The sequence below is a fragment of the Bubalus bubalis genome, chromosome 2 (genome assembly GCF_019923935.1).
Source record: "Bubalus bubalis isolate 160015118507 breed Murrah chromosome 2, NDDB_SH_1, whole genome shotgun sequence".
NCBI classification, from domain to species: Eukaryota; Metazoa; Chordata; class Mammalia; order Artiodactyla; family Bovidae; genus Bubalus; species Bubalus bubalis.
This window is the reverse complement of record NC_059158.1, coordinates 41,918,331-41,938,517: the sequence shown is the minus strand read 5'-3', so window position 1 is coordinate 41,938,517 and position 20,187 is coordinate 41,918,331. Positions and strand designations below refer to the sequence as shown.

Sequence of the window (20,187 nt, the reverse complement as noted above, 5' to 3'; positions counted from 1 at the left end):
TTCGATCCCTGGCTTGGGAAGATCCCCTGGAGAAGGGAATGGCTACCCACTCCGGTATTCTTGCCTGGGAAACCCCATGGACAGAGGAGCCTGATGGGCTACAATCTATGGGGTCACAAGATTCGGACACAAGCTACTAAACAACAATGTATATAAAGCCACATTCATCTTCCCTGATCCTCACCACTCACAGCATCCCCCTCCCCCCACCAACTTCCCCACATGCATCAGCGACATTATCATTGTCCTAGTGATGCTAAGTCACTTCAGTCGTGTCCGACTCTGCGCGACCCCATAGGCGGCAGCCCACCAGGCTCCACTGTCCCTGGGACTCTTCAGGCAAGAACACTGGAGTGGGTTGCCATTTCCTTCTCCAATACATGAAAGTGAAAAGTGAAAGCGAAGTCCTTCAGTCATGTCCGACTCTTAGCGACCCCACGGACTGCAGCCCACCAGGCTCCTCTGTCCATGGGATTTTCCAGGCAAGAGTACTGGAGTGGGGTGCCATTGCCTTCTCCGTGTCCTAGTGAGCCAGACTTTAAATCATCTTTGATTTATTCTTTTCCCTCATCCCTGGGTTCTAATTAGTCTCCAGCACCTACTATAACTTTGAAGTATTGGATTATAACTGCTTATGGAAAAGTTGAACAAACTTTTTGGCCAAGCCAGTATTTCTTCCATCAGTCCCTTTTCTCAACCCTCCTTATCAGTGAAACTGTTGTCTGTCAAACTTCCTCAAGAAGACAGAAGTTCCTAAAGCATGGCTGTATTTACCTTCCACTCCAAACACGACTGAGCGACTTTCACTTTTCACTTTCATGCATTGGAGGAGGAAATGGCAACCCACTCCAGTGTTCTTGCCTGGAGAATCCCAGGGACGGTGGGGCCTGGTGGGCTGCCATCTATGGAGTCGCACAGAGTCGGACACGACTGAAGCGACTTAGCAGCAGCAGCAGCCTCTTACCCTCCTAACGGGCCTTGGCATTGCTTAAGGACAGAACCAAGCCTCAGGAATACAATGGTAAGAAAGAGGTGAATGTTGACTCTGAGGTCATGGTGGCCAGATTCTACCTGAGGAGAGGGCACATGTCCATTTAAAGGATGAGTAAAAACCTATAAAGGAAATCTTAAAGGAAATCAACCCTGAATACTCATTGGAAGGACTGATGCTGAAGCTGAAGCTCCAATACTTTGGCCCACCTGATGCAAACAGCTGACTTTCCCTGCAAACAGGGGAAAAAAAACCCTGATGCTTGGAAAGATTGAAGGCAGAAGGAAAAGAGGGCAACAGAAGATGGGATGGTTGGATGGCATCACCAATGCAATGGACATGAACTTGGGCCAACTCCAGGAGATGGTGAGGAACACGGAAGCCTGGTGTGCTGCAGTCCATGGGATCTCGAAGAGTTGGACAGAACTTGGCGACTGAGAAAAACAGCAACCTATATGGACAAGAACTGGAAGGCATGTGGGAAAATGAAGAATTTGTTTGCTACAGAAGTATACGTTGGGATGATGTTTCTTCAAGAAAAATCTGTTCTAATAATGCTGCTTGTGAAACAAACTTTAAAAATAGGGAAAAATGTAAAGATAACAATATATGATAGTATATATTGTATTGCTAAAAATGGTGTGGACAAGTGATAATAATACAGTTCAAAGAAGAGAGATGTTCCCCAAGTCTTGACAGTCACTGAGGCCAGGCCTTGGCGGGGGACAGCTGATGGTGGGGTTCAGTGGTGGGGAGATTCAAGGTTCTCCAGGCAGAATAAACCTCTGAGGGACTTCCTGGGTGGTCCAGTGGCTAAGACTCCACTCTCCCAATGCAGGGGCCCTGGGTTCTATCCTTGGTCAGGGAACTAGATCCTACACGCTGCAACTAAGAGTTCATGTGCTGCAATGAAGACCCAGTGCAGCCAAATAAATACATAAATACTAAAAAAGTAAACCTCCGAGAGCTTCCCCACTTCTCCCCATCTGTTCTACACTCTTTCAAGAGCTTTCACAATCCGCTCCCTCTGGGTCTGCCTGAACTTACTGCCCAGGCCAAGCCTCTTACTCTGATGTGCTTGTGATCAGTAGTTCAGTTGTGTCTGACTCTTTGTGATTCTTTGGACTGTAGCCTGCCAGGTGGCTTTGTCCATGGGATTTTTCAGGCCAAAAAAAACCCAAAAAAAACCCCCAAAAAACTGGAGTGTTTGGGCATCTTCCCGACCCAGGGATCGAACCCATGTCTCCTGCATTTCAGGAGGATTCTTTACTGCTGAGCCTTTGGGGAAGCCCTTACTCTGACAACCCCGTGCTCATTTTTACCTCAGTGTCTCTGCCCAAGCCTATTTATGGACTGGGAGTCCTCTTTTTTCCTACCTGACGTAAATCCAATTTTCTCTCTCCTGCCCGGCTTAAGTCCATTACTACCGTGATGTTTCCCTGCCTTTTTGAGTTCAGGCCCATCTTTCTTCACCTGAAGTCTCAGAGTTGTGAGAATATAGACACACAATTTAGAACATAGCAATATGCTGCGTGGTGTGCTTCACCACCCTATTTTCGTCACCACTACTTTTTGTGCTATCAAGAAAGAAATAAAACACTGCAAATTAAACTATAATATTGCCATTGATTATATAATACATCTAAATTTCAGAGATGGGAAATAATGTATATTTTTGGACAGATAACATACAATAATAACCTTAAATGTCACATTAATAGAGTGTTGTCTCTCCAGTTTGTTTCTTTTTTTGGCCAGACAGCACAGCTTGTGGAATCTGAGATCCCTGATCAGGGATTGAACCTGGGCCCACAGCAGTGAAAGCAGAGTCCTAACCACTGGACTGCCAGGGAATTCCCTCAGTTGACTTAAAATTCCATGAATTGCTTCAAAATAATCCTGTGATTTTGATGGGTTATAGGTGGGTAGGAGTATTGATGACATGATTGAATATGATGTAATATATCTTAAAGTGGTTGGTGGGTACATAGAGGCTCATTATACTTGTTTCTACTTTTGTATCTGTTCAGATTTTTCCATGAAAAACTTTTAAAATAAAGGACAACCCAAATGAACCTTGAGGACATTATGCTAAATGGAATAAGCCAGTTGCAAAAAGACAAATACTGTATGATTCCACTTATATGAGGTATCTGGAATAGTCAAATTCATAGAAGCAGAAAGTCTAATGGTGGTTGCCAGGGGCTGGAAAGGAGAGGAAATGCCAAGTTGTAGAATGGGTCAGAGTTCCAGTTTTTCGAGATGAAAAGGTTCAGGAGATATATGGTGGTAATGATTGCCCAACAATGTGAATGTATTTAACACTACTGAACTGTACACTGAAAAATGGTTCAGATGCCAGATTTTATGTTATCTGCTTTACACCACAATTAAGAAGAAAGACCTGGAGGCAGAGGCCTCTAAACATTTGGTTTGCTTTTCCATAGTGTCATAGTTCTGCGTACCCTAGTATAAGCCCAACAAATACTAGATGATTGTACCCTACTCTAAAATATATTCTCTGATGCCCTATCAACACTCTCTACCATATTCAGTGCAATGTGGATGCAAAATAAAAATCAGAGACAGTGTTAATTCTACTAGTAGAGTTAGTCCTCTTGGCAGAGAAGTTGGTATTTTCCAGGAGCTCAGGAGAAGTATGCTCCATTCAGCTGCATGGGAATGCAAATGGGCTTCCCCGGGTGGCTCAGTATCTACCTGCCAAAGCAGGAGATGCAGGAGATGTGGGTTCAATTTCTGGAATGGGAAGATCCCCTGGAGAAGGAAATGGCAACCCACTCCAGTATTCTTGCCTGCTGCTGCTGCTGCTGCTGAGTCACTTCAGTCGTGTCCAACTCTGTGCTGGCAGCCCACCAGGCTCCCCTGTCCCTGGGATTCTCCAGGCAAGAACACTGGAGTGGGTTGCCATTTCCTCCTCCATTCTTGCCTAGAAAATCCAATGGACAGAGGAGCCTGATGGGCTACAGTCCATGCTGCGTCACAGACACACACAGACACACACACACACACACAAGAGCATACTCAGTATTTGTCGGTGCCCATGTGAGGAGGGGGATTGGAAATGTGTGTGTGTGCATGTATGTGTGTGTGTGTAGATACAGATGCCACTCCAAGATGTAGGTACACATGAAGTCCTCAAAGATGGAAATGAACAGCCCTGCTCTGGGGAAAAGGAATATTTAGACCAAGTCTGAGTTGGAAATGAATGAGTACTTTAACTTAGCCGCTAGAATAATCTTCTGAAGCATGTCTTCTTCTCCGCCCTCCCCATCACATCATCATTTCCCAGGTCACAGGGTGATATCAGGAGACCCTGACAGACCCTTGGGAACCCCAGCCAGCTTGACCCTGCCCTTGACCCTGCTGCAAATTAGGAAACAATCTTTCAGTCACTTGTTCTCAGAAATCTACAGCCAGGGAGCTAAGATTCAAGTCAAGGAAAACAGGGACAACCAGGGAACTAGTGACAATCTCAACAAGCAGCCTGCTCTGAGCTCAGATAAGTCACTAGTCATTGAGAAGGGAGTCAGAACTTGAGACATCTCCTCCCGCCTCCTACTCTCAGGGCAAGATCCTGAAAGGGAACCTCTGTCTCCATTTCTGAGTAGAAACGGATATTTCTGATTATTCATGGTTCATCTATGAGTTAAAATCCCTGGAGGGGTTTAGATTTTCTTTTCTTTCTTTTTTTAGAAAACTATTAGTGCAGGGCTTCCCTGGTGGTACAGTGGATAAGAATCCGCCTGCCAATGGAGGGGTCACTGGTTCGATCACTGGTCCGGGAAGATCCCACCTGCCACAGGGCAGGAAGCCCATGTACCACATCTGCTGAAGCCCGTGTACCCTAAAGTCTGTGGTGGTTGGTGGTTTAGTCACTAAGTAGCGTCCGACTCTTGCGATCCCATGGACTGTAGTCCACCAGGGATTCTCCAGGCAAGAACACTCGAGTCTGCGCTCCGCAACAGAGGAAATCAACGAGAAGCCTGTGCGCCGGAGAGTAGCTGCGTGCTGCGACTAGAGAAAGTCCGCTCACAGCAACGAAGACCCAGTGCAACCATACAAATAAACAAATAAATAATTTGGAAAATTCTACTAGTGCATTTCTTTATAAAATGTAGGAGAAAAGAAGAGGTGTCTCTGACCCTGGGCGATGGCTCTGGCTCATCACAGCTGCAGTGGCACCGACAGATCTTTCCTCGCTGTGCAGCCTCTTCATTTTCACTGAACAGGGTATAAATCTCCTCTTCTGTAAGAGGCATCTTTACCATTTCAATCTGAAAGACATATGCTGGGTCTAATTCAAGTGGTGAGTAGGGGAGGGGAGAACACTCTGGGACTGAGAGGGAAGCAGGTGGGGAGAAGCAGAGGACAGCCCTCACCTCCTCTAACACCTTGCGCTTGAGGTAGTGAACATTGACAAATGTGATGGCATTGCAGCACTGGAAGATCTTCACCCCTGGAATGTTTGCAACCTGCAAGACAAATAAACGCACACTTGAGGGCAATTTTTCAGCTCTTTTATGGAGTAAGGGGGAAAAAAAAATCCTTAGAACATCCTGGAGAATCTGTGTTCTTTATAAGCATCAAGAACTAACAAATTCCTCCCTCTGGTTTTCACCCCCTGCTTTCTTCTTTTCCCCTCTTATTTCTTCACACCTCTCTTTTTCTTGGCCCTCCTCCCTCTGAAGTACATTTAAAATTATCCTTAACTGGCTGCATCACTTTGTAAGTGTAAATGCGTATCTGCAGTGCAGCAGAGAGGAACAAAGGAGCTTAGTTTTGCTTTTTTTTTTTTTTTTTGGTAGAAATACTAAGCAGCAGGCCTGGTCCATCCCATCCTTTGGGCAAAGGAGTGGGACTCATTTGGATTCTTACCTCCCGATAGTCTTGGAAGCTTCTATAAATATTGGTGTTAGGGATCTGACCCAGGAGGAGAATCTTAGTTCTGTAAGGAAATGCATTTGCCTTTAGGTCACAGTTGCCTCACCTTGACATGGCCCACCTCCTATTACCCCAGACAAAGTACCTGTGTGACTGAACAGTGATGATGAAGAAGGCAAAAGTTACTGCAACAACTAGTCCAATATCCAGTCCCAGTAAAATTGCAGACATGAACGTCACCATCCAAATGAGCTTATGGAAAAGAGGGAGGAGGAGAAAGGGAGACCATGACAACAAGCAGAACTGAGAAAATCACAAGTCTTCACCTTTACTCTTTCTCTCCCAACACCTAGGATTTAGAGAACAAATTCCACAGCCACGTGGACTGATGTTGTCACAAATGATTGGGCCCCCAGGCTGCCTAGCAATTCTTTTATGCATTCGTGGTCACATCTCTCTTTAGTTTTCTCTTAAAACATCAGTTTCTGCTTGTGAAAAATTGGGGTAATAATATTTGCTTTATACAATTTATTGAGATTAGAAATACTGTTTGGAAAGCAACCCAGAAGACTCACCAAATTACTGGTCGCTATTTTAAGACCCATGATAGTCATTAGGAATCTTTAATATCCTTTTCAAGCCCCTGTCCCACCACCTACTGCATCTCCCAGCAGGTGATTTGACTTTCATTTTCATGAAGAAGATAGGTTGAGAGGGAGGGATACATTGGAAGGTTGGGACTGACATTTATACGCAACTGTGTATATGGGGAAAGAATTTTTTTTAAAGGAGTAGATATATGTTTATGTATAATTGATTCACTTTGCTGTACACCTGAAACCAGCACAACGTTGAAGCAACTATACCCCAATAAAAAAATTTTTTTTTTTTAAAAGAAGATGGGTTGAAAGTCCCTTAACTGTTTACTCCACCTGCCATTTGCTAGTCTCTGCACTCAACCTTCCCTTGTTCTCTCCAGGGCTGTTGGAAGTGCTGTCTCCACTCCAAAGACCAGAAGCTCTAACTGCACACTGGACCATATTCCCCTCTTGACTTCTCAGGGACCTGGATCCAAAAATGATCTCTTTCCTCTTCCGGGTCCCTCTCCTCTCATTGCATCATCATCCCTTATCTTTCATTTCTTGCTATTTCCCCTATATGTCCTCTAGTTTTCTTCTCTAGAGAAAAGGGGAGCACTCCATCAGTTACTCTTCCTGGCAAGACGCCCTCTTCTCGTTAGGATTTGTTTCCCCTCTCCTGGAATGTAGTTCTATTAACTGGATTAAAAGGCATTCAAATATGCCATGTATGATGAACCCTTTTTATTAGATCTGTGTGTAACGGCAGCTGCTTAATGACTTCTGTTTTATCCAACTTCATATAGTTGGAATGTGGTCTCAGTATTTCTGTGCACCAAATAACCTTGACTCCCGTCTTTTGAGCAACAGCAGAGACGCATCAGATGGTGGGTTCATGTTGATCACTTTCGTTTGTTCTCTTCCTCTCTCTGCAGGCTTCCCCTCCGTCCTTCCCAACCTCCCCAGTGCATCTCCACTCACACAGTCATACTGGTTCTGCCTCCACAGACTGGGTAGGGTGTAAACAGCTTCAAGGTAGGGTAGGACGTTACTCAGGATAATACCAGCCACTATAGCCTGTGGGGAAAAAATAAACCCTGCTTCATTTTCCCTTCAGGGGTAAAGCTTCCAAATTTCCACAAAGGAACCACAGAGACTTGGTCAGCCTTGACACACAGAGGTATTCTGCACTAATATTTCATACAAATACCAGGTCTGTGCTGCCACTCACTGTCCAATCAAATAGGTATTCTCCACATTTGTCTCTGCTCACCTTTATAATTTGTCAAGCACACAAGACACAGCAAGGCCATGTGACTCATTTGGCCAGTAACAGCTCTCAAAAGCCCCTTTTATTTTAGAGTTTTTTGAATGTGGAACACTTTTAAAATCTTTATTGAATTTGTTACAATATTGCTTCTGTTTTATGTTTTGGTTTTTTACGGCTGCAAGACATGTGGAATCTTAGCTCCCCGACCAGGGATTGAACTCATAACCCCACTGGATTGGAAGGCGAAGTTTTAACCCCTGGACCACAAGGGAAGTTCCCACATACTCTTTTTAGAGTCAGATCACTGGTTACTTACACAGACAGTGAGAGGAAGAGTAGCCACAAGTCATGATCATCTAGTCCCTTCTGTTTCCATGTTGCCACTTTTGGTGGAAGGATGAGGCAAGACAAATGGCGCCTTTGGCCATTTGTCCTATTCTGTGCCTATTTGACTTTGCTTTGTCTAGTTTGCTTGACATAACCTATGTGACTGATGTTGCTTAGAAACCATTCTCAGACGGGATGACAAATTAAGAGAATTTCCACTCACAGAAATTCTGAAATAGTTTCAATTTGGTGTGTTTTTTTTATCCCAAGCCTAATCATGATGTACTACGATTATTTCAACAGTGAGATACCACTGTTTTGGTCCATCAAATTAAATTAGCAAATCTAAAACACTGAGGACATTCCACTAAAAATGGGTATTGCCCTTTTGAAAAATAATTTGGCCATATATTAAGAAATACTAGGGCTTCCCGGGGGAGGGGGGAGGCATTAGTGGTAAAGAACCTGCCTGTCAATGCAGGAGACTTAAAATATGCAGATTTGATCCCTGGGTTGGGAAGATCCCCTGGAGAAGGGCATGGTATCCCACTCCAGTATATGCCTGGAGAAGCCCATGGACAGAGGAGTCTGGCAGGCTACAGTTCATAGGGTCGCAAAGACTTGGACATGACTGAAGCAACTGAGTAAGAAATAGTGATTGATATGCTTTCATACAGAACTTTTGTTTTCCCCTTAAAAATCTATCCTAAATATAGAAAAGGGCAGATGTACAAAATTGCTCACTGTTGTGTTATTTATAATAAAAAAAACTCAGATAAACTAATTTAAACTGATTAATAAGTGATAGTAAGAGTATCATGTTATATATGAAATTAATAAGAATACCAGATTGTGTGTACAGTTAGATCACAATTACACAAAGTAAAGGCTGCTTCCCTGGTGGCTCAGTGGTAAAGAATCTGCCTGCCAATGCAGGATACGTGGGTTCGATCCTTGTGGTTGGGAAGATCCCCTGGAGAAGGAAATGGCAACCCACTCCAGTATTCTTGTCTGGGAAATCCCATGGACAGAGGAGCCTGGCGGGCTACAGTTCACGGGTTGCAAAGAGTCAGACACGATTTAGTGACTAAACAACAACAGCATACAAAGTAAATACTATCTGTTCATGGAGAATAATATTGGTTAGGTATATGCCAAAATGTTAATAGTGGTTTATTTGTGATTGTGGCTTCAGGGACTGCCACCTCAGTGTGTGACCAATCTACCTAAAAAATAGGTTTTTATCTATTATGAATTTTCCAAAGTTTAAAAAGCAAGTACGTCTCCTTTTCTAATGGAAAGACAGTGTCTTAAATATAAGAAAATGAAGATCAATATTCATGGGGGTATAAAATCATCAGGGCCTCAAAGTAGAATCTAACATACTTTAAGAAACATTTCTCATCCTTTTCCTAGCCATCTAGCCAATTAGAACTGATCCCACTCTCGGAAGTGGCTTGGATCCAGGCTTACTCTGGTTTTCTGAGGTTACTCAGTAACCAGTTGGAGGCAACAAGTCAGTAGAGGGGGGAGGAACAAAAATGAAGTCAGCAGAAATTACTTGTTTTCCAGCTTCATCTTCTTACCAGCCAAGAATCTCCCCAAATTTCTGCAATTAGCAGGGAGATGTGGTAGGAAAGATAAGAAATTTAACTTCATAGGGTTTTTACAAGACTTTTGGCTTGAGATATGAAGTATGAGGGCTCCCGAGGTATCTCAGTAGTAAAGAATCCACCTGCCAATACAGGAGACACTGGAGACGTGAGTTTGATACCTGGGTCAGGAAGATTCCCTGGAGGAGGAAATGGCAACCTTTCCAGTATTCTTGCCTGGGGAGTTCCATGGACAGAGGAGCCTGGTGGGCTACAGTTCATGGGGTCACAAAGAGTTGGTCACGACTGAAAGACTGAGCACACACACGGAGTATGACAGGGAAACAAATCTTTTTCATGAAATATATGATAAAATTTTTACCTTTCTGAATATTAAGATAAAATATGCTCATGTGCAAAGAAGAATTGAATTTATATATATTTTCCATCATACAAGAGATAACATTTTGATATAGCCTATGTATTTTTTTCCCCCACAAAATTGGAACAATATTGAATAAACTATTTGTATTACATTAAAAATATGTATATTGGGTCCCTTGCTCACTAGTTGAGATCCTTGCCAGGATGGTCTACCAATTACTCTCCCAAGAATTTTGCAACAAACTATCCATAGTCATTCAAAGAAGGAAGGATAGGTGCTTCCTAGAGGGAAGCTCAACAGGGAGGGGACATATGTATACCTATGGCTGATTCACAATGTTATACTGCAGAAACTAACAGAACATTGTAAAGCAATTATACTCCAATAAAAACAGGAAGGAATCATTCATAGTCTAATCCCAGAGAGCCACAGTTATAGAAATTCAGTTATTCCACTGATCAGATTGTGTTCGCATTTTCTCACCCAGCAACATCCAAACTAGATGATGTAAAAATAACGTGCCAGAACATGATTAGCCAAAAGCAAGGGCTGTTCTATCCCCAGCATATTTATAGTAAGGAGGGGCTTCCCCGCTTTTATCACTGTGCATGCATGCATGTGTGCTCAGTCATGTCTGACTCTTTGGAACCCCACTGTAACCCACCTCTGTAAGGTGGACTGTAACCCACCTCTGTCCATGGGATTTTTGAGGCAAGAATACCAGAGTGGGTTGCAATCTCTTTCTCCAGGGGATCTTCCCAACCCAGGGATCGAACCCATGTCTCCTGCATCTCCTGCCTTGGCAGGAAGATTCTTTACCACTGAACCATCTGGGAAGCCTCACTTTTATCACTACTTGGCAGTGAATTTGGACAGATTTTTATTTGAGATTTTTTTTTTATTCTGATTCTTCAGGCTATAAAGGAAAAATATCACTGTCCAAAGTAAATTAGTGAGTATCCCACCAAAAATAGACTCCCAAGAGGTATAGCTCCAAAGATGCTGCATAAGCTCCATTCTGGAGATGACTTCTGCTGGGAATCAGAGGACAGCTTGTGTGGTAAACACAAGCTTAATCCCACCCACCATGCATATATTGTATGGCTGGTTTCCAAGATCCCTGAATCACAAGAACCAAAGGCAGCAACAGACTTAAGATGGTCCTGTTCTACTGAAATGTGATATTTACCAGGTGGAAGTGTTGTTTAGTTGCTAAGTCGTGTCCAACTCTTTCGTAATCCCATGGACTGTAGCTTGCCAGGCTCCTCTGTCCATGGGATTTCTCAGGCAAGAATACTGGGCTGGAGTGGGTTGTCGTTTCCTTCTCCAGGGCATCTTCCTGACCCAGGGATTGAACCTGCGTCTCCTACTTGGCAGGCGAATTCTTTACCACTGAACCACCAGGGAAGTCCCAAACATATTTAAAAGGATGGGTATAATATTTACAACCACTCCAGCTTAGGGACTGCTACATCAGTGGGTAACCAAGCTGCTGCACCAGGAATAAAATCTCCTCCCTTGCTGCTGCTGCTTAGTTGCTTCAGTCATGTCCAGCTCTGTGCGATGCTATGGACTGTAGCCCGCCAGGTTCCTCTGTCCATGGGATTCTCCAGGCAAGAGTACTGGAGTGGGTTGCCATGCCCTTCTTTCAGGGGATCTTCCCAAGCCAGTGATTGAACCCAGGTCTCCTGCATTGCAGGCAGATTCTTTACCACTGAGCTACCACGGAAGTCCTACCTCCCCATCTTAGTACTGTCTAAAAATGACTAAAGGGAACAGGGAGGAAATTTAAAAAGAAATCACAGACACTGGGCATTGACCTATACTGTAACTTAGAACAAATTGATTATAGTCAGTAATTAATGCAACTGGCATCTCTAAATGTAAAGTCATCATTCATTTCACACAAAGGGAAGAAATGGTACATAGTACATAGAGGCATTCTAGCCGAATACAGGATTAAAACTCAACTTTTAGTGTTGTGAACTGACCAAAAGGCAGGGTGGCAGCGGTGGGGGGATTGAGTTCACAGGAATGCAGAACAAGGACTTCTGGAAACTGTTTAGGAAAACAGATGGCATGAATGCACAATGAGTTTCCAAGCCTGTGTTGGGAATGGGCGTTCTGGCATCTGAAGTCTATTTTGGTCATATTTAACTGAATCCTTACTTCTAAAAGCTTACTTTATAGCTAAAGCAATTTTTAAAAAAAGATTAATGAGGATGAGAAGAATCACAACTGTTTCTTGAGCGCTTATTCTTAGCTGAAAACTGTTCTCTCTACCTTATACATATTATTGTGTTTAACTCCTAGTTCTGTGAGGTGCTTGGTCACTCAGTTGTGTCCAACTCTTTGTGATCCTGTCCATGGGGATTCTTCAGGCAAGAATACTGGAGTGTTGAGGTTTGACAGAAAACAACAAAAATCTGTAAAGCAATTATCCTTCACTTAAAAAATAAATAAATAAAAAAAAGAATACTGGAGTGGATTGCCATGCCCTCCCACAGGGATCTTCCTAACTCACAGATCAAACCTAGGTCTCCTGCATTGCAGGTGGATTCTTTACCGTCTGAGCCACCAGGGAAATCTTGTATGGTAGAGGCAGTTATTTTAAAGGAAAGGAACCAGAAATAGCCTGGGGCAACCACTGGAGATAAGCAGAATGCAGTTCCCCTCAGAGATGCCCCCACCAAGATGTGATCTGACTCAGGCATCTGATCAGGTCTACTTACGTTTGGCAGTCTGTAGAAAAAGCGTGCCATCTTCATCATCAGGAGCAGCATGATGCCTGCGCCTACCAGAGATGCAAACTGAGGAGACAGAGCCAGTTGGAGAGAGACCATCAGGAATGGACTGGTCCCTGTCTGCAACTGAGGCCTTCTGCTTGGTGACAAGCATGTCTGTTTTTTGTCTTTTTCTTAAAAGGGGTTGAGTATGTATAACCAGCTAACATCAGTGCGTTTTCGGTAAGCTGACACTGTCAGTTCTTGTCAAAATGCTCAACACACACCAGGTACTCAATAAATACTCAATGACTGCACGTATCAAGGTTTCCTGAAAAGTTACAGATGGGCTTGCATATCTGCATATTTCTTGCCATTGCTTTGTGCTGCGGAATCTGAAGTCTCCTACAATCCGGCCTTCATTTCCTCCGAACTTTAACCTTCTTTGAATAGTTTTGAAAAGCCCTGGTAGACTCATCACTGCCAGCCCTAAAATCCCAACTGTTCCACCTTGCTCTTTTGGGGTTTGGATAGCTTCCCATCTAACAGCTTCAGTGGTACTTCATCTTAATACCGTGATACTCACTTTAGATTTTCCTACTTTTGCTTCTCTCTGCCTCAATGCCATTAAAAAAAAAAAAGAAAAGAAAGGTAACGAACATGAGTCAGGGCTGTTGATAGCAGCTCTGGATCCTGTTCCAGCTGGGTTGACTCCTCTGGGTTCGTATTACTTGGGAAGCAGTGATTCAGATCGTTAAATACAGGTAGAAAGCTAAAAAAACATAGTTCCCTTTATAATCTTAAGGCTCTCAGGACATAATCTTGAACTCATTATATCCTCTGTTGATAAACTTCCATTAAAATCATACAAAGCAGTGTAATTTCCCATGGTGATAAGGGTGGAGGGGGGGATAAAACTGTAGCCACAAATCAAAACAATAGCATATACTAGCACCTTTAAATCTAAACCATTAAATGACCATGCGGCGATGATTGTCTAATTTTTTTCCTCTGTTTTATTAGGTGTGAAAAAGACTTCCTACTGGGTTCTCTCTCACTGCTCACTGCTATTTGCCATAGAAACATGTCACTGAAAATAACTGCAATGAAATCAATGTTCTGCTTCCTTTTTTTGCCACCCCAACTGATACACAGCTATGGGACCAACCCAAGGTGGAAAAGTTGAACCCTGAGAGAAGAATGTAGGCAGAAGGATTCAGGAAAATGGATCACTGTAACTGAAACTCAGGAAGTTCTCGTGGCAAACATTTTATACACTGGGCAACTGAAAAGGGTAACTGAAGCCATAAGCTCCTCCAGCCAGTGTGCATCTCAGCCTCTGCCACACTGGATTTTAGGGTCTAGCTTCAGGTGGTCTCACACTATAGAAGAAACTGCTTTGCTTAGCACAGGAAAACATATCAGGACTTCTCCTCCTACTACTCCTTTCCTCCAAAGTTCTTTGGATTACTTTTAGGGGAACAAAGACATACAAACACCAAAATTAGCTGTATAAAAACCTAGTTTAAAATGACGATCAACCAAACACTGAAATCCCATAAATCTGGCTGCTCAGGGAGGCCTGCCAATAATTGTCTGTCGCCCATGGCTGCTTCCCTTATAGCTCAGCTGGTAAGAATCTGCCTGCAATGCAGGAGACCTGGGTTCGATCCTGGGTTGGGAAGATCCTCTGGAGAAGGGAAAGGCTACCCACTCCAGTATTCTGGCCTGGAGAATTCCATGGACTGCATAGTCCATGGGGTTGCAAAGAGTCAGACACGACTGAGTGACTTTCACTCTCATGGCTGCACACGAGAGGAGTGGGCTTTGGGACGAGAGGGCCATCTTTGGTGGTGGTGTGCCCTAGGAGGATGCATGGTGAGTCTCAGAATCTCAGACTCAGGGCATGAACAGGGCCTAGAGGCAGCAAGCATATACTAATACAACTTGACATCTCACACATGTTTTGGTTTTCCACTCTGATTTTTCATCACTTTTTCAGGCTTTCTTGAACCAAGACTGACCCTACCTTCTTCCCGGGGACTCAACGCAATGCGAGTTCTCATAAAGCACAGCCAGGAGTGACATGAAGAGCCTCAGACAACTGCTGCACAAGCAGTGGATAGAACATTACCATACACCAACCAGCACACTAGGGGCCTGGGGTAGAAGCTCTGTTGTCATCCAGTTTAATTCTCACAACTGAAAGGTTATCCTTATCTCCATCTTACAGATGAGAACTAGAGCCCCAGAAAGTGAAGGTAACTTCCCAAGGTCACACGTCTAGGAACTACAGAGTCAGGTTTCAATCCACCTGACCAACTGACTCCAAAATCCAGGCTCTCTCCACTGCCCCATTTGCTTTCTCTAAAGACAATGCAACTCATTTCCTTTTGTGATGATTTCTTTTCTTTTTTAAAAATAATAACTCATTTTTAAAAGCAGTTCTGGGAGTGAAATAAGTCAGAAAGAGAAAAACAAATGCATACATGCATAAATGTGGAATCTAGAAAAATGGTACAGATGAGCCTATTTGCAGGGCAGGAATAAAGACACAGACGTAGAGAATGGACACAGACCCAGAAAAGGAGGGTGGGATGAATTGGGAGAGTAGGACTGACATATGATATATACATACTGGATGAAAAATAGTTACTGGGGAGCTGCTCTGTAGCACAGGGAGCTTGGCTCGGTGCTTTGTGATGACCTGGGGTTGGGCAGGGGGTTGGGGACGATCCAAGAGGCTGGGGTTATGTGTATACATAAAACAGACTCATGACAGTACAGCAGAAACGAACACAATATTGTAAAGCTCCAACTTAAAAAAAAAAATAGGGTAAAGCAGTTCTGGGAGCCTGGGGACAAGGCAAGAAGGCTCATCTTTGGAAAGCAGGGAACAAGGAAAGGAACACAATCATAGAGAAGAGAGAAGCACAGGATCAGAACTGGATCAGCTAGAAGAGGGAGGGCAGTTCGGCTGGCCTGCATCACTTAAGGTTCAGGCCAGGGCTGGAAGGGCTGATAGGTTTTGTTGCAACAAGTGAAGACAAGTTTCTAGACAGGGAGAAATTAAAGTGAAATCCAGACGCATTTTACACAGTGTTTATGTATGTCAGACATACATACACACACGTAAGTGGCTGTTGGTGGCCAGTCATGTCAAATATGTTCAGAGCCAGCTCCCGAGCTTCTCTTTCCTGCAGTCCTGGGGAACTCAGAAAAAATGAGGGTGTTCTCAGGCAGGCTGAATTTAAAAGTTCCCAGAGGAGAAGGGGAGAGAGAAGAACCCCTGCTAGGGGATGAAGAAGGCTGAGTGAGTCCAGATCAGAAACTCAGATTGGAGGTGGGGAAGCTCAAATGTGGAGGGTCAGGGGCCAGGGGCGTTCTCTGCTTGAACTGGCAATTTGCCCTGGGCAAGTCGGGGTATTGGGGAAGAGTTTACCAGCATCCTGAGGGACATGCTTCCCTGTGAAGGGTCACTGCACCACAAAGAGAGATGTCTTTGGGGAGAACGAAGGGGAGAACGAAGCCACAGCAGAAAACAGGACGAGAGTCACTTTGCCCAACAGGCTAAAGGCAACTCCAAAGCTGGACTGAAGCCCATCTTCCTTCCCTCCATCTACACATCACATATTCTAAACCTCTTATGGGGATCCAGAAAAGCCCCACTTCCTCCATCGTTCTCCTTCCTGAAGTATTTACGGCACTTTAACATTTATTGTATTTATTCTGCACTTAATTTTACTTACATTATGATTGGTTTTTTTCTGACATGTGCATCTTTTCTCCCCAAATTTGTTATGCTTGCATACTAAATAAACAAAGTGTGTGGTCACAAGTTAAAGGGAACTGATGTCTGGAAAAGCTATTTCCATTTCTTCTTATCATAAAATCCTCTTATTTTGACTTCACTTGCATAGAACATCATTGTTTTTTAACAAAACTCATCTTCCTTCTCTGATCAGACAGTAGCACAGAAGAGCTACCCCTTAAAGGCCAGTGTGTTCAGTAGAAGCTCTCTGACAACAAAACTCAGTCCACATAAAATTATACAGTCTTACTCTAGACCCATGCTCTCACCACTGCCCAGTCTTCTTTTATTAGCTTTCACCTGATATTTCACCCATAAGCCACTCTCTCTTTCCCCATTCGAGTTTTGTGTCCATTCTTCTGACACTCTAAGATTTTTTTTTAAATGTGGTCCATTTTTAAAGTCTTTATTGAATTTGTTACAATGTTGCTTCTGCTTTATGTTTTGGTTTTTTGGCCCAAGATATGTGTGGGATTTTAGCTTCCCAGCCAGAGACTGATCCCATGCCCGCTGCACTGGAAGGCAAGGTCTCAGCCACTGGACCATCAGGGAAGCCCCTGACACTTTCCTTTCTGACCACAGCGATGCCTCCCCTACTGTGCTGCTGTGGCTCCGGTTTGTCTTTGGCTTCTGCTTCTCTGCCTCCTGAACCCTGACTCAGTCCGTGGGCTTATTCTAGGTTCAGTTCTGATAGTTCTTTGACACTTATTCATGCTATGTAACTGAGATGGGATACCTCTCATGTTGTAAACTGAATTATCTAGTCAGTCTAAAACGCATGAATATTGGACTTAGAAAATCTCATGCCAGAAAACTGGACAGAGAGCTTGCCTTTAAAACTTTGCCACCATTCTTCTTTCCCTCTTCCCTTCCATATACCCGTATATTTAGTTTACTAATTCAGGATACCTGAAGAGGATCTGACCCAGACATTTTTCTCTTCCACAAAGGTAGAATGAACGCAAATTCCATAAGCTCATCTAGACAAAGACTAGAGCCTCCTGTCATGTCCTTTAGGAGTTGGAAAAGTTTCTAGTCCTGCTGTCAGGAAGGCAGAGTTGTCTTATTCCTTTCACAGACTAGGACTGAGAATATATCTCCTCATAGAAAAAAACGTTAATAGGTGATAGTTGGTTTACCTGAAATATTATCTTTTAGCTTTGCTACATGGAAACTAGCTTCTTGTGGGCTAATATATAGAAGCCTTTAACAATGATATTTTTACCGAAAATGATCTTCAAATTCCTCATTGACAGATAGCTTTTAAGACAAAAGCTAAACAAAAATTAAGCCAAGCATGAGATCCAACAAGCATAATACAAATCCCTCCCAACAAGCATAACTGTAAAACAGCAGTACGGTTAAACTAATATATAATCCCCTTCTGTGAATATACATATAAATAGATATAATTATCTCTGTATATTAGAGATCAAATTCTATTGCACACACCTGTTGTCTTCCTCCAGTTTTATCCTGGATAATGGTCCTGGCAACAGCACCAGTAAACACGTAAGATCTGAAAAATGAACTGACGACATTGCAAAGGCCAATGGCTATTAAATCCTGTAAAGAAACGGCAAATGCTTTAGGCCCGCCATTTGTCGAAGAAGAAGGCTGACCTGAGTTTGCACTAAAGTTACGCTTGTATATGAAGACAGGGTTGTTTATATCACTTCAAATAACACTGAAAGATTATTGGAAAGAACTGAAGGATGGCAAATCTGATTTCTTCACTTTAGCTAAAGATCACAAGGAAAGCCCTCAAAGTGAGAAAATGAGACTTTTGCCTTATTATTCTCTTTCACATGATCACTAGGATCACAGAGAGACACAAAGCACTATTTTCTTGCTTGCTTTTATACTATCCTAAAGTCAAAGTGGGACACCAGTTGAACCTGGGCCTCAGAGTGAAAACCTGGGATCCTAACCACGAGGCACCAGCCCACGCCAAGGGGCTTGTGTGATCTTAGTTCCCTGACCAGGGATTGAACCTTGGGCCACACAGTGAAAGCACCAAGTCCTAACCACTGAACCTCCAGGGAAGTCCCCATGTTTCCTTTTCGATTTCTAGGGAAGGGGCCAAACTCAGAATGGTTGGAGACGTTTTTTAAAAAGTGACAATGACTATTTCTGGGAGACCAACTGAATTATGTTATTAGCCTAGTTTTGACAGTCCACTGTATTTCTTGTTCTGCCTTGGTGTGTGGTTGACTTCTAAGGACTTGGTGGGAAGGAAGATAAAAGAAGAGGAGAGGAACCCTGCCAACTTAACAACATATGCCTCCCTACCCCGTATCTGTTCTAGGGTAACAACATGCATAGTAATTCAGGTAGCTTCAGAGGTAAGGATGTCACACTTCTCAAAAACCTTTAATTATAGCTCAAATAGTGGTCCAAGTGACTCTCTGGTTACAGTCTTCATTTTAGCAGAAGGCTCAGGTTAGAGAACAAAGATTAAAGGGTCCGAGAAAGTAATAGAAAGGCTTGTCCTCTCACCTGGTTGGAATTGACGTCATAGTTATGGAAACTGGCAATCTTCTTGCCCAGAAATACGAGCAAAGAGGAGCTCACTAAAGCTAAGGAGAACGATTCTATAAGAACTTCAGTAAGATTGCTCATATCTGGCGTTACAGGAAACAGGAAGCTGGAATAAAATGGTGGAATTATTCCTAGATAGCAGCAGTCATTATAGGCACCTCCCCCACTCTATTCTTATCATAACTTTATCATCCATATCAAAAGGCCTGACACTTTTCAAACATATTTATTGATTGATTTTTGGCTGCTCTAGGTTATCATTGCTGCACGCAGGCTTTCTCTAGTTGCAGCAAGCGGGAGCTGCTCTCTAGTGTGGTGCATGGGCTTCTCACTGTGCGGCTTCCCTCGTTGCAGAACTCAGGCTCTAGGCGTAGGAGCTTTCGTAGTTGCGGCTCTCTGGCTCTAGAGCACTGGTTTGGTAGTTGTGGCCCATGGGCATAGTCGGCCTGCCACAGGTGGGATCTTCCTGGACCAGGGATCGAAACGGTATCCCCTGCATTGGCAAGTGGATTTTTTTTTTAACTTTTTATTTTATATTGAGGTATAGCCAATTAGGGGCTTCCCTGGTGGCTCAATGGTAAAGAATCTGCCTGCCAAGCAAGAGATTTGGGTTGGGTTTCTGGATGGGGAAGTTCCCCTGGAGTAGGAAATGGCAGCCCACTCCAGTATTCTTGTCTGGGAAATCCCATGGACAGAGGAGCCTGCCAGGCTACAGCCCATGGAGTGGCAAAGAGTTGGACACGACTGAGCGACTAAAGAACAGCAAACAGCCAGTTACGAATGTCGTCATAGATTCAGGTGAACAGCGAAGGGACTCAGTCATACAAGGATTCCCAGATGGCTCAGTGGTAACAAATCCGCCTGCCAATGCAGGAGATGAGGATTCGACCTCTAGGTTGAGAAGATCCCCTGGAATAAGAAATGACAACCCACTCCAGTATTCCTGCCTGGCAAATCCCATGGACAGAGGAGCCTGGTGGGCTACAGTCCGTGGGATCGCCGAGTTGGACATGAATGAGTACTCACGCACTTCTCCCCCAAACTGCCCTCCCATCCAGGCTTGCAGG

General features: G+C 43.6%; 1 protein-coding gene across 6 annotated transcripts in view; it reads right to left on the bottom strand.

Moving 5' to 3' along the window:
• Positions 1 to 20,187, bottom strand: part of SLC26A8 (solute carrier family 26 member 8) — an 89,712-nt gene that overhangs the window by 9,726 nt on the left and 59,799 nt on the right. For all 6 annotated transcript variants that reach the window (XM_025270972.3, XM_006050388.4, XM_025270978.3 and 3 more), the window contains 8 exons: positions 19,079 to 19,226; positions 18,032 to 18,145; positions 12,778 to 12,855; positions 7,453 to 7,548; positions 6,039 to 6,145; positions 5,888 to 5,957; positions 5,392 to 5,484; positions 5,155 to 5,286 (listed from right to left, as the gene is read on the bottom strand). In XM_025270972.3, coding sequence (XP_025126757.3) covers positions 5,155 to 5,286; positions 5,392 to 5,484; positions 5,888 to 5,957; positions 6,039 to 6,145; positions 7,453 to 7,548; positions 12,778 to 12,855; positions 18,032 to 18,145; positions 19,079 to 19,226 — 838 coding nt within the window. The remainder of the gene's footprint in view (positions 1 to 5,154; positions 5,287 to 5,391; positions 5,485 to 5,887; positions 5,958 to 6,038; positions 6,146 to 7,452; positions 7,549 to 12,777; positions 12,856 to 18,031; positions 18,146 to 19,078; positions 19,227 to 20,187) is intronic.